General features: G+C 43.2%; 1 protein-coding gene across 4 annotated transcripts in view; it reads left to right on the forward strand.

Annotated features, from left to right (window-relative positions):
• Positions 1 to 4897, forward strand: part of Melk (maternal embryonic leucine zipper kinase) — a 69731-nt gene extending 64834 nt beyond the window's left edge. For all 4 annotated transcript variants that reach the window (XM_076564111.1, XM_006986029.4, XM_076564112.1 and 1 more), the window contains 2 exons: positions 1076 to 1179; positions 4311 to 4897. In XM_076564111.1, coding sequence (XP_076420226.1) covers positions 1076 to 1179; positions 4311 to 4488 — 282 coding nt within the window. In that variant the 3' untranslated portion in view covers positions 4489 to 4897. The remainder of the gene's footprint in view (positions 1 to 1075; positions 1180 to 4310) is intronic.
• Positions 4898 to 12202: the final 7305 nt, after the last annotated feature.

Raw genomic sequence — 12202 nt, forward strand, 5'->3', positions numbered from 1 at the left:
CAGAATTAAAAAGCAGATCTCGTGCTTTCCACACACAATGGCACAGAATGTACACTACCATTCCAAAAGGGAGGAAAGGGAACATAGTGAAAAAACTCTGGACCAAAGACCAAAACCCAGTAGGGCAGGCTCCAAATTCTGCATCTCCACGTCTGGTGTCAAAGTGCTCTTCAGAACTCCAGTTCCTTGCTTTGTTAACTGCAGCACACTTCTCTCCTGGTCTGGTTCCACACCCTGTTAACATCCCCCTCAGCAGGTGCCCACCACTCTGGGGTCTCCAACACAAGCCAGGCCTTACCTGTACCGCTTCACACAGTGGTCTCTCTGGGCCTCCATGCAGGGACACCCCTGACCCTCCTGTCCTCAGCAGCTTTTCCTTAGCCAAGGAGGGAGATTGCACAACCCCTTTAGTGCATCGTTGGCTTTAAAGCCAGAACTGTGTGTACACATACATGCACACACACACACACACACACACACACACACACACACACACACACGCTGCAATGTGATTTAAAAAGTTTAAAAATTGATAAGAAAGGAAGGAAGATGAACATACAATACTGACATGAGTCTCCTGAGATAGCTCAGTGGGTAAAGGTGTCCCAACGGAAGCCTGATGATCTGAGTTCAAACCCTGGAATCACAGGAAGGGGAGAGAAGAGAAACAGCTCCATACAGTCGTGTTCTGACCTTCACACACATAGTCATGTCTATACACACACAATCCCCCCTCCCCCAGACAGGGTTTCTCTGTATAGCCCTGGCTGTCCTGGAATTCTCTCTGTAGACCAGGCTGGCCTCGAACTCACAGAGATCCGCCTGCCTCTGCCCCTGAGTGCTTGGATTAAAGGCGTGCGCCACCATGCCCAGCACTTTTTTTTTTTAAATGGGGATAATACAGTAGTTTCTGATGGAGACAGTCTCCCCAACAGTCTCTACCCGACTGCTGTGGTAAAGCAGCTGGCTCAGCTGGCCGGTCTTGCAGTGTTTTCTTGCAGTGTTCCCATGTGAAAAGGAGTTTTGAGCTTTTGTCTCAAGGTGAAGTCTGACTCCTCTCCTGTTTCTTTCTCAGCTGCACTATAACGTGACTACAACTAGACTGGTGAATCCTGACCAGCTCCTGAGTGAGATAATGAGGGTTCTTCCAGAGAAGCACGTGGACTTTGTGCAGAAAGGGTAAGCCATCCCTGACCGCCACGTTCTTCACTCTGCTGCCATCCCTCCTGGTCCCTACTGAAGCGTTCTCCCCCACTCTCCAGAAAGATGCTATGGTGCCATTGTTCAGAGTTGGTTGTCTTTACATTTTCATCTCAGAATTGGGAAATCTGGACTTCCGTTTATTTTAGGACAATCCTCTAGGTCCTTTCATTTTCTGCTTTCTTGTGCTATTTGTCAGTTGTAATCTTAGTCAGTGACAATCTTTGGACAAGTGGAAGCTTGTAGATTGAGTCTCTGTTACCAGCTACCCTATAGAGTTAGTTTTCGGTGGGTTAAGGAAGGAAATTCAGCTGAGTATCCCTGCTGAGTGAGCTGTCAGAGGCTCCATGGTGTGATCTCATGGTCTGAGTAGCCAGGTCTCTTCTGAGCATGCAAACTGTTCCTATTTCTAAGAATTTCACTAACTAATTTTTTCCCCCCTGAGACAGGATTTCTCTGTGTAGCCTTGGCTGTCCTGGATCTTGCACTGTAAATCAGGCTGGCCTTGAACTCACAGAGATTCACCTGGCTCTGCCTCCTGAGTGCTAGGATTAAAGGTGTATGCCACCACTACCTGGCTACTAACTACATCTTTAAAATGACTTATTTATTTTAATTTTAGTTTTTATGTGTATTGATGTTTTGCCTGTGTGTATTTATGTGAATCCCATGCATGCCTGGTCCTTGCAGAGGTTAGAAGAGGGCATCAGATCCCCTGGAACTAGAGTTATAGATTATTGTAAACTGCCTTGTGGGTCCTGGGGATTGAACCTGGATCCTCTGAAAGAGTAGTCAGTGCACCTAACCATTGAGCCATGTCTTCAACTCTGTTCATTTATTTGAAAAAGAGCCTTCTATGTATCCCAGGCTGGCATGGATCTCCTGATCTGGGTTGCCTCGGTCTCCCAAGCACTGGATTACATGCATCCATCACATCAGCTTCTAAAATGCCTTTATTAAACAGCTGTGTACAACTGTTTATTAAATTTACCAAAAGCATGCAGACAGGATAATCTATATAGAGTTTGATTTTTTTTTGTTGTTGTTGTTTCCTTATTTACTCTTTTGAGACAGGACCTCATACTGTGTAGTCCAGACTGGCCTCAACTTTGTATCCTCCTGCCTTTGCACCCAAGCTCTAGATTATCTCTGGCTGACCTGGATTGTAATTGACTAGTCCAGGGTGGCTTTGAACTTGTTATTTTCCTACCACCACCTGTGAAGCACTGGGATTACAGGCTTGTACCACCATGACAGGCTTGTACCACCATGACTATTCTAGAGTAATACTTTAAAGACAATTTTTTGTGATTGTATCATCACTCATACTCTGTAGGTGTGTTACCTACGTGAACTCCTGCATTGTTTTCTTTCAGCCTCATTAGAACATTTGTCTCGCCCATTCTTAGTGCTTCTTATTCATGCTGGTGTTTCTCTGGCCCCAGAAGCTCTATCTGAATCTCACAGGCCTGTGCTGATCTTCCCTTTGGCATGTGATTCAGCGGCAGATCACTAGCTGAAATCTAGCTAGTGCTTTGACCTTCTGACATCCTGAGCAACCAGAGTGGTCTTGAGTGACCCTCTCTGTTTGTTACTTTCTGTTTGCTTTACCTTGTGACGAAAAAAAGGGACAGCATTCAGCTTTTCAGTGGTGTGATGGGTCATATTCTTTCTTCTAGTTCTACAGAACTAAACTGTTCTTCACCTTCCTGTGTAGACGCTGCTCCCTAGGATGTTCCTTTTGACATTTCTGATATTGCTGCTTATTCCTAAGATACTCTATACTTTCCCTCAAACTCACTGTACTAAACAAGACAAAGAATGATGTCCTGTGAAACTTCATAATAAATCATAGAGAATTTGCAGTTGTGCGTGGTGGCATGTGCATGACTGAGTTGGAGGCCAGCCTAAACTTTATAGTAAGCTCCAGACTAGTCCGGGCTGTATGGGAAGATGCTGTCTTTGTTGTTTGGTGCGTGTTTATTTTTGAGACATTCTCATGCAGCGCCAGCTGACCTCAAACTCGCTGTGTAGCAGGGGATAACCTTGAACTCCTACTGCCTCTATCTCCCAAGTTCTAGGAGCTCATGGTTGCAAGACCCTGTCTCAAAACCCCCCAAAATTGTCTGAACAACAGGGCCTAATTATGCTTAAATATCTAGAGAGCTTAAATTTAAAAGAAACCCAAATATTTTTGTGTTTTTATTTTGAAGATCAGTAAGACAACTCTAATATTTAAAATGTAAAGTAATTAATTTTCTTTACATGAGTTCAGTCCATGCCACTTTCATAGTCTAAGCCCGATTTTGTGTTGCCGCTTTGACTACATATGCCAGATGCCTTCAGTGTGGGGATGCACTTCCCTGGTCTTTCTTTCTTTTCTTTTCTTTCTTTCTTTCTTTTTTTTTTTTTCTGGTTTTTCAAGACAGGGTTTCTCTGTGTAGCTTTGCGCCTTTTCCTGGAACTCACTTGGTAGCCCAGGCTGGCCTCGAACTCACAGAGATCCTCATGCCTCTGCCTCCCGAGTGCTGGGATTAAAGGCGTGCGCCACCACCGCCCAGCTCCCTGGTCTTTCTTTTGCTCTTGTTTTTACTGTTTAAGTGTAGCAATCATAACTTCTAAACTTGTATAGGAAAAATCTCAAGGCAGATTTCTTTCTAGAAGGTTAATTGCTTCAGCTTTATTTAAATGAAAGTCATAAGTTTCAGAGGTAAGAATGTTCTAAATCTCCCTTGTTTTCCTTTGTTGGGAACACTGTGGAAATGACCTCACATTCTTGTATTACACTGTTGAAAAGGCCACATAAAAAATGTCAGGTTTCCCAAGTACACGTGGCATGTACAGCTACTTCAGAAGGGCTCTCCTGTGGTTTGAGGGAGCATTCTGGTCAAGCTTTCTCACCTTTTCTTCGGATCATCGCTCAGCTTCTGGGGAAGCACCAGTCACTCCATCACTCAGCATGGCTAGGCCAGCTGGAAACTGCATGGAGAATTTATTGCTTAGAGGGAATTAAGGGCTCATTTCCCACCAGCTCTTAGAAGCTAGAGACCTCTCGCATTATCCAGAATACTTCTGGCTCCCTAACTACCTGGTATCTTAATGTTTTTCAGTTACACACTGAAGTGTCAAACACAGTCTGATTTTGGCAAAGTGACAATGCAGTTTGAACTAGAAGTGTGCCAGCTCCAGAGACCTGACGTGGTGGGCATCCGGAGACAGCGGCTTAAGGGTGACGCCTGGGTTTACAAGAGATTGGTGGAAGATATTCTGTCTAGCTGCAAGATGTAACTGATGGATGGTTTCCATCCTGCCTGGATGAATGTGGATGTCATGCTGTGCACAAGAAGACCCGTGTGATTGGTTGGATTTTCAAGCCCTTTGGAAGCTCATTTCTAAATAGCCATCTTCAAGACCAAGACCCATTCGCTTTTTCAACAAAAAAATTTTATTTTGTGGCTGAATCCAAGGCAACCAACCCTTCTGTCATTTTTCTCTTACTCTTTTTTAATCATGTGGCTTGGCATGTTAGTAACTGTTGATTTTCTGTGTTCACTTCCATGGGGGAATGGCAGCTCTTCCTGTGAGTCATTTTGATGTACAGTTACTTTCTGAACTAAAACCATTTGTGAATATACCAGGCTTCTTTTTGTATCTGATTTTGATCCAAATAAACCTCGAATGGCTTTCTGACTGTTAAGTAGAGACTATTTGGAGTGTGTTTTATCTGTTATCAAATATGCCTTGGGCAGAAAAACAGATAAGAATTCATTTGCATAATTTTTTCCTGTCTCTGATTTAAGTAGGATTTATTGAGATCGTTAACTAAGTCACAGCTGTGGTTACCAGAGTTAAACAACACATTTAATATGTGGTATAAAAGCGTATTGACTCCAGTAAGTATGTCCAGTCAACAATGATAAGTATCCGAACTGCAGGTCCCATGAAATGTTACTTTATGCTAATCTCCCTGAGTCTCAACGTTGGCCCCAAATTTGTATTTTTATTTCATTTTATTGGTCTCTAAAGGCCAGAACTCAAGTTACATTTGTATGGATTTTACCAATTAAACTAGTTGGAGAAAAAATAGCACTGTTTCTGGTCAGTAGTGAGGGTGTGTTTGTCATTCATTTACTCAATAAACATTTACTGAGTGCTTACAAGCACTTGCTGCTGGAGCTGAAGCTGGTACTGTCTAGCAAGCCAGGGAGTTCACAATCCGTCATGAGGGCCAGATGTTTTCAGTATTCACACAAGAGCTGAAGGTAGAAGGGATGTCTTGGGGAAAATAGCATTTATTGTTGACAAATCCACAGGGATGATACACCAGACAGAAGTGGGAAGTATGATGTTCTTAACAGAATATATGCAAAGGCAAAGCATTTGCAGGTGGTGCTGAATAGGATTGACAGTAAGTATTAAGAGAGAATAGATGAGAGTTGGAAATTTAGCCAAGATAAGGCCTGAAGGAACCTGAGTGCCCCGCTGAAGAGAGTGCCTTGGGTAAGCAAAACCAACGGCCGCAGGGTTTTACACTGTGTAGTGACAACTTTATTGACATGTAGTCACATCTTACAGGTTCTACCTGTTATAATTCAGAGATTTTAAAACCGTACTCCTGGGACAGTGAAATAACTCAGCAGGTAAAGATGCTTGCTGCCAGGCTTCCCCAGAACCCACATGGTGGAGAAAACTGACTACTCCTGTGTGCATGCTCTCCTCCCCCTCCTCTCTCCCATGATGAAATACGTGTAAAATTTTTATTAAACAAGGATTGGGGGATAGGTCGGTGGTAAAAGCATCTGCCATCCAAGTATGAGAACCAGAGGTATGATTCCTAGAACCCTTGCAAATGCCCACCTGGGATTCCAGCCTCAGAAGGTGGAATCCCCAGAGTAAGCTGCCAGCTCTGTCCGACTGAGATACCTTGTTCAATGAGTATGGTGGAAAAATGATGAAGGATGATTACTGGCACCAACCTTAGGCTCTGTGTATATGTGCATAAATGCACACACACCTGTGCACACATGTATGCACACACATGTTCACGTAGGAAAGTGGGGAGATAAAGCTCGTTTGTAGTTATGTAACCATGTAAGATTTTCATCCTGACAGAAACTGCCACTGGAAAGACTCACTCTCCACCCCGTCACCCCGTAGCCCTGATGGATGTACATTTGCTTTCTGTCTTTACAGATTAACTATCCTGCACAATCCATGTAAATACACTCCAGGTTCATGCTGTTGCTCTGACAAATACCATGGGTTGGTTTGGATGACGCTTCTGGGTCACAGTCCATCAATGAGGGAAACAGGGCAGGACTCAAAGGCAGAAACCATAGGGAAATACTTTTTGCTGGCTCTCTTGCAGACCCATGTGTACCTATCTTAAACATTAAACACAAATTATTTATGTGTGTGAGCTTGTAGATATTAGTACATGTGCCCTTAGAGGTCAGAAGGGGATATTGGATTCCTCGGAGGTGGGCTTAAGGGTAGTTGTGAGTCACCTGGTGTGGGTGCTGGAAATTGATCTTGGGTCCTCTGAAGGAACAGCATGTGCTCTTAACCACTAAACCAGTGGTTCTCAACCTGTGGATCACGCCCCCTTTGGGATGACATAGACGTTGGATATTTACATTATGATTTGGATGAAGTAGCAATGAAATAATTTTGTGGTTGGGGTCCCCACAACATGAACTACTGAAGGGTTGCAGCATAGGAAGGTCGAGAACTGCTGTACTAAACCATTCTTCAGCCCCAGCTCACGTTCTTGTATGGCTCAACCACCTGCCCTAGGAAAAGTGCTGCCCACAGGGGGCTAGGCCCTCCTACTTAATTATTAAGGCAATCCCTCACAGAAATGTCCAAAGGACATTTCTGGACAATTGCTCAACTGAAACTTCAGATGATTCTAGGCTATGTCGGGTTAGCAAAGCTATCTAGGACAAAAATAGGGCTAGAGAGATGGTTCAGTAGTTAAGAGCACTTGCTCAGATCAGGAGGGGGTTCAGATTCTCAGACATCTGTAACTCCATCCAAGGACCTCATAGCAGGCGCGCACACACACATAAATAAACTTTTTTTAAAGCTAACTAGGACAAAATAGATCACATATGTTGCCTGTGGGATCTAATTTCTCTAACATTTTCAAGATTTATCATGATTCCTGTATTAGTACTTCATTCTAATTTATAGCTGAAAAACACTCCATTGTGTAGATATAGTACATATCCATTTTATCAGCTGATAAAAGGCATTTGGATATTTATACCTTTACATCTTAGATAATGCCAGTGTGAACATTTGTGTGCAAGTTTGTGTGAACAGTTTTCAGTTCTCTTGTGTGTATACCTAGGAGTGAAATGCTGATTACTCTAACATTTTGAGGTACCACCAAACCTTTCAAAGACACTTTATACCATTTTATCATCTCATCTATGATGTATGAGAGGGTTCTATATTTTCCACACTCTGTAACACTTATTTATTATGTTAGCCATCTCAATAGGTATATCTTACCATGTACTACGTACTTCCCAAATGATGAAAGATGTTGAACATGTCTTTGTGTACTTTTTCATCTATATATAAAAGAAACATCTATTCAGATCCTTTGTCCAGTTTCAGTTGGGGTTTTATTTGAGTCATAGGAGCTCTTTACAGATTATAGATGTAAGTTTGGTCTCTACTGTCATAAGGTGACATGTGATGGTTTGATAGCATGTGATGTACAATGTTTTTCTCATTCTGTGGTGTTTTAAAGTTTATTTTTATTTTAAATGTATGTGTTTGTGGGTTTGTGCATGTGACTGCAGGTGCCCTTGGAGGCCAGAGGTGCTGGATCTCCCTGGAGCTGGAGTTACAGGTGGTTGTGATCTGCCTTATGTGGGTGCTGGGAATCCAGCTCAGGTTGTCCACAAGAACAATAAGTACTCTATAAATGGCTGAGCTGTCTTGCCAGCACCTTATTCTGTTCTGTTTGTTTGTTCAGCTTTGTTATGTCTCTGGGTTTCCTAACTTGATGGTAAAATTTAAGGAAAAAAAGTTTTAGTTTTCTGAAACCCAGTTTATCTGTTCTTGGATGGCATAAGACAGCATTTACCCTTCTTCCTCTATGGAGAATGGCATAGAAAGTGAACCTCAGTATGTTTACCAAAACCCACAGTAAATTCATGTAGTGTAAGCCCTTATACATTAGTAGTGTGTCACTTGGGGGTTTTTGATTTTTTGTTTGTTTGTTTGTATTTTTGAGACGGGTCTCTATGTAGCCCTAGCTGCCCTGGAACTTGCTCTGTAGACCAAGCTGGCATTGAACTCAGAGATCTACCTGCTTCTGCCTCCTGAATGCTGGGATTAAAAGGTGTGCATCGCCACTGCCCAGCTTCACTTGGGGATTTTGAGGAGAGAGTTTTGAGGCACATCTCTCTCTAGCTCAGGCTGACCTAGATCTTTATTGACTTATTAAACAAAACCTCAGTGAGATACCATTTTTTATATATGTTTATCATGTTTCTCTAATCACTTTGTTATCTGTTCTGGACAGTATGGAGAATGAGCTATGACAGACATTTTCAGTTTTTGAATGAGCGAATTTACTATTAAGTGTATGACAAGCAAAAGTAAAAGCATAAATAGTGAATAGCATGTAGAGAAGAGCAGCAGATAGACAGCAGACCAAAGCCAGTGTTCAAAACACCCTGCAGAGACAACTGGAATAACCCAACTTCGAGAGCACACTAAAGGCAACATCAGGGACTTAGAAACAAAGCAGGAATCATCAGCTGGGGACGCATAGGAGCATCCAGCTGGAGGTCCCGATCCATTGAGAGTCTTGAGCACAGCAGTGTCTCCACGGGTGAAGCTTCCGAGTAAAAGAACAAATAGGAGCAGAAAGATAACATCAGACCAGACAGTCATCCAGTATGCACTACTGGGGAAGCCGAGGCAGTGGGCTGCAATTCCCTGTTGAGCTTTCCACTCCATGACAACTTCCAGCTTCCTCTTCTCACTGCAGGACTTTTTATATCATAGGATAAATAATAGGAATCTCTGTTAGAAATGTTTTGTTTTCTAGTTTTCAAGGACACACAATGTTTTTCATTCCTGTCATAGAGTTGGGGAGACCAGCCCACTCCCAGACCAGAAGCCTTGGAGGACACTTCAAGACAAACATGCTTGGGTCTGAAATGGGAATGGGCAAAGTGGGATCTTGATATGTACCCTAGCCTGGCCTTGAACTCAAGATCCTTTTGCCTCAGCCTCCCAAATGTTGGGATTGTAACTATACTATGTCCAGTTAATTTTATTTTCTCAATTAAATATTTTATTTTTAGTCATGTGTATGTATATTTGTGTTTGGGTATGTGCCTGAGGATGCCAAAGAGGGCTTCAGATCCCCTGAGCTTGAGGCACAGGTGGTTGTCAGCCTGATGTGGGTGCTAGGAACCGAACTTGTGTCCCTTACAAGAGCAGTTTACTCCTAACTGTTGGCCTTCTCTCCAGACCTCTGTAAAACATTTAGTCTGACAATTGTAATCTTTGGCTTTTCACTACATTTACTTTAATAATTCATTTTTTGGGCATCAGGTTTATTGAGAGATAATTTACATAGAGTAGAATTACCCTTCTTAGGTACATATTTGAGAAATACATATAGTCATGAAATTATCACCACAGCCAAAATTAAAACATTTCCATCACCTCAAGGGGTTGTATCATGCCCTTTTATTGTCAGTCTCTGCCTACACCCCCACATCCTGGACCCACTCTTTTCTGATTTCCATCCTGTTTAAAGATGGGGTCACATGTATCCCAGGCTGACTTCAACCTTGGGAGAGCCAAGGATGACCTTGAGCTTGTGATTTTCCTGCCCCCACCTCTCAAGTGCTCGGATTATAGGCATGTGCCACCATCCCCAGTTTATGTAGTACTGGTGATTGAACCTGCAGCTTTGTGCATGGTAAGCACACCACCACCTGAGCTACACCCCACCCCTGTTTCTGTTTATATGAGACAGGGTCTTGCATTGTAGACCTAGCTAGCCTGGTACGTGCTGATTTTAGTCTCCCGAGTGCTAGGAATGCAGACCTTCACCACCACACCCAGCTGATGTCCATCTCGGAAGTTTTGTTTATCAAGAGTTTTGTTACACTACTATTTATCATGTGGATCATCTATCTGGAGTGTAACTTCTTTCACTTAACATGATTCTGAGATTTGTTTATGTCATTATCTATAGTAGTAACTCATTTTTATTGTTGAATAATGTCTGTCAGTACATCCCTAATCAAAAAATCTAAAGTACTTCAAAATGACTGAGTATGTACATCTGCACACATGTGTGCATGTGTGTGGAGGCCAGAGGTTGACATCAGGTGGCTTCCTTAGTCACTCTCTACCTTAATTTTTGAGACAGGGTCTCACTGAAGCTGGAGATTCTGGTTTGGCTATGTGGGCTGGCCAAAAAGACCTAAGGATCCTCCTGCCACGACCTCTCCTGTGCTGGGATTATAGGTGCATTCGTGTGTGTGTGTGTGTGTGTGTGTGTGTGTGTGTGTGTGTGTGTGTGTATCCCCAGCCCCTTGGTTCTATTCCTCTAGAGAACTCTGACAAATATATATATATTGACTCTATAATTTTATGACTCTTCTAGTAGCTTTTATTGGGTAGTTTTTTTTTTTTTTTTTTGAGACAGGGTTTCTCTGTGTAGCCCTGGCTATCCTGCTATCCTGGAACTTACTCTGTAGACTAGGCTGGCCTCAAATTCACAGAAACCCACCTGCCTCTGCCTCCAGAGTTCTGGGCTTAAAAGCGAGCACCACCACAGCTCAGCTATTGGTATATTCTTGGGTGTTTTCAGTGTAGGTAACTATGTTCATTTGTGAATACAGCCGTTTCCTGCCTTTTCAATCTGTACATCCCTTTTCCATTTCCTATCATATTATTAAAGCTAGGACCTCCATTTGTGATGGTTGATATTAAATGTCAACTTGATATAATCTAGAATTGACAAGAGATGGGCCTCTGGGCATGCTTATGGGGTTTTGTTTTCATTGTGTTAGTAGATGTGGGTGGCACCATTTCTTGGGCTGGGTCCTGGACTGAGTGAAAATGGGGGTGAGCTTAGTTGTTGCCCTCCGCTTCGTGACTGTGGGTCCTGTGTGATCAGATACCCCAAGCTCACCGCTGTGACGTCCCTGCAGTGATGGACCGTCACCTCAGCCAGAATAAACCCTTTCTCCCCTGGAAAAGAAACTAAGACATCAGGATAACGTTGTGATAAAAGAGACTTTAGAAGACAGCCTTCTGCAGGAACTGAGGGAGTTGTATGGATTTTCTCTTAGATGTGAGCATGTGAATTAAAACGATGTCACTTAAACGGGCATGTTGCGTACAATGTAAGGGACAGTGGCAGTAGTAAAAGTACTTCTTGCAGCCTTCCTTGAAACCCAGCCTTCGGATCCCCAGCTTTGAGGGTTTTCTCCCCCTCGCTCCCTGCTCCCTCCGGAGTCTCCAGTGATGCAGCCCTAGCTGTCCTCTGCCTCCTGAGTGCTGGGATCAGAGGCTTGCGCCACACACCCACCAAGAACGTGCTTTTAATGCAATGCTAACACAGTTGGATCGGTAGCTGTTGTTTTACTGCTAATTTTTCCACCTTGTATATTCACCTTTGCCTTCATTTCATGGCTGTATTCTTTGCTACCTATTCTTGCACACTTGTTAATTCTCTTTTCTCAAATTTGTTTTATTTTGGATGTGGGGGTGTTTTGCCTGCATGTATGTCTGTGCACCATGTGTATACCTTGTGTCCTGAGAGGCCACAGGAGGCATTGGATCCCCTGAAACTGGAGTTACAGATGTTTGTGAGCTCCTCTGTGGGTGCTGGGAACTGAACCCAGGGTCTTCTGCAAGAGCAGCCGGTGCTCTTAACCGCTGAGCCAGCGTTCCTGCCCTGTTAATGCTCTTTGTAGTGAGCACGCCAAAAATGAGTGTGTTACAGTCT

This window comes from Peromyscus maniculatus, chromosome 2 (assembly GCF_049852395.1).
Source record: "Peromyscus maniculatus bairdii isolate BWxNUB_F1_BW_parent chromosome 2, HU_Pman_BW_mat_3.1, whole genome shotgun sequence".
Taxonomy (NCBI): domain Eukaryota; kingdom Metazoa; phylum Chordata; class Mammalia; order Rodentia; family Cricetidae; genus Peromyscus; species Peromyscus maniculatus.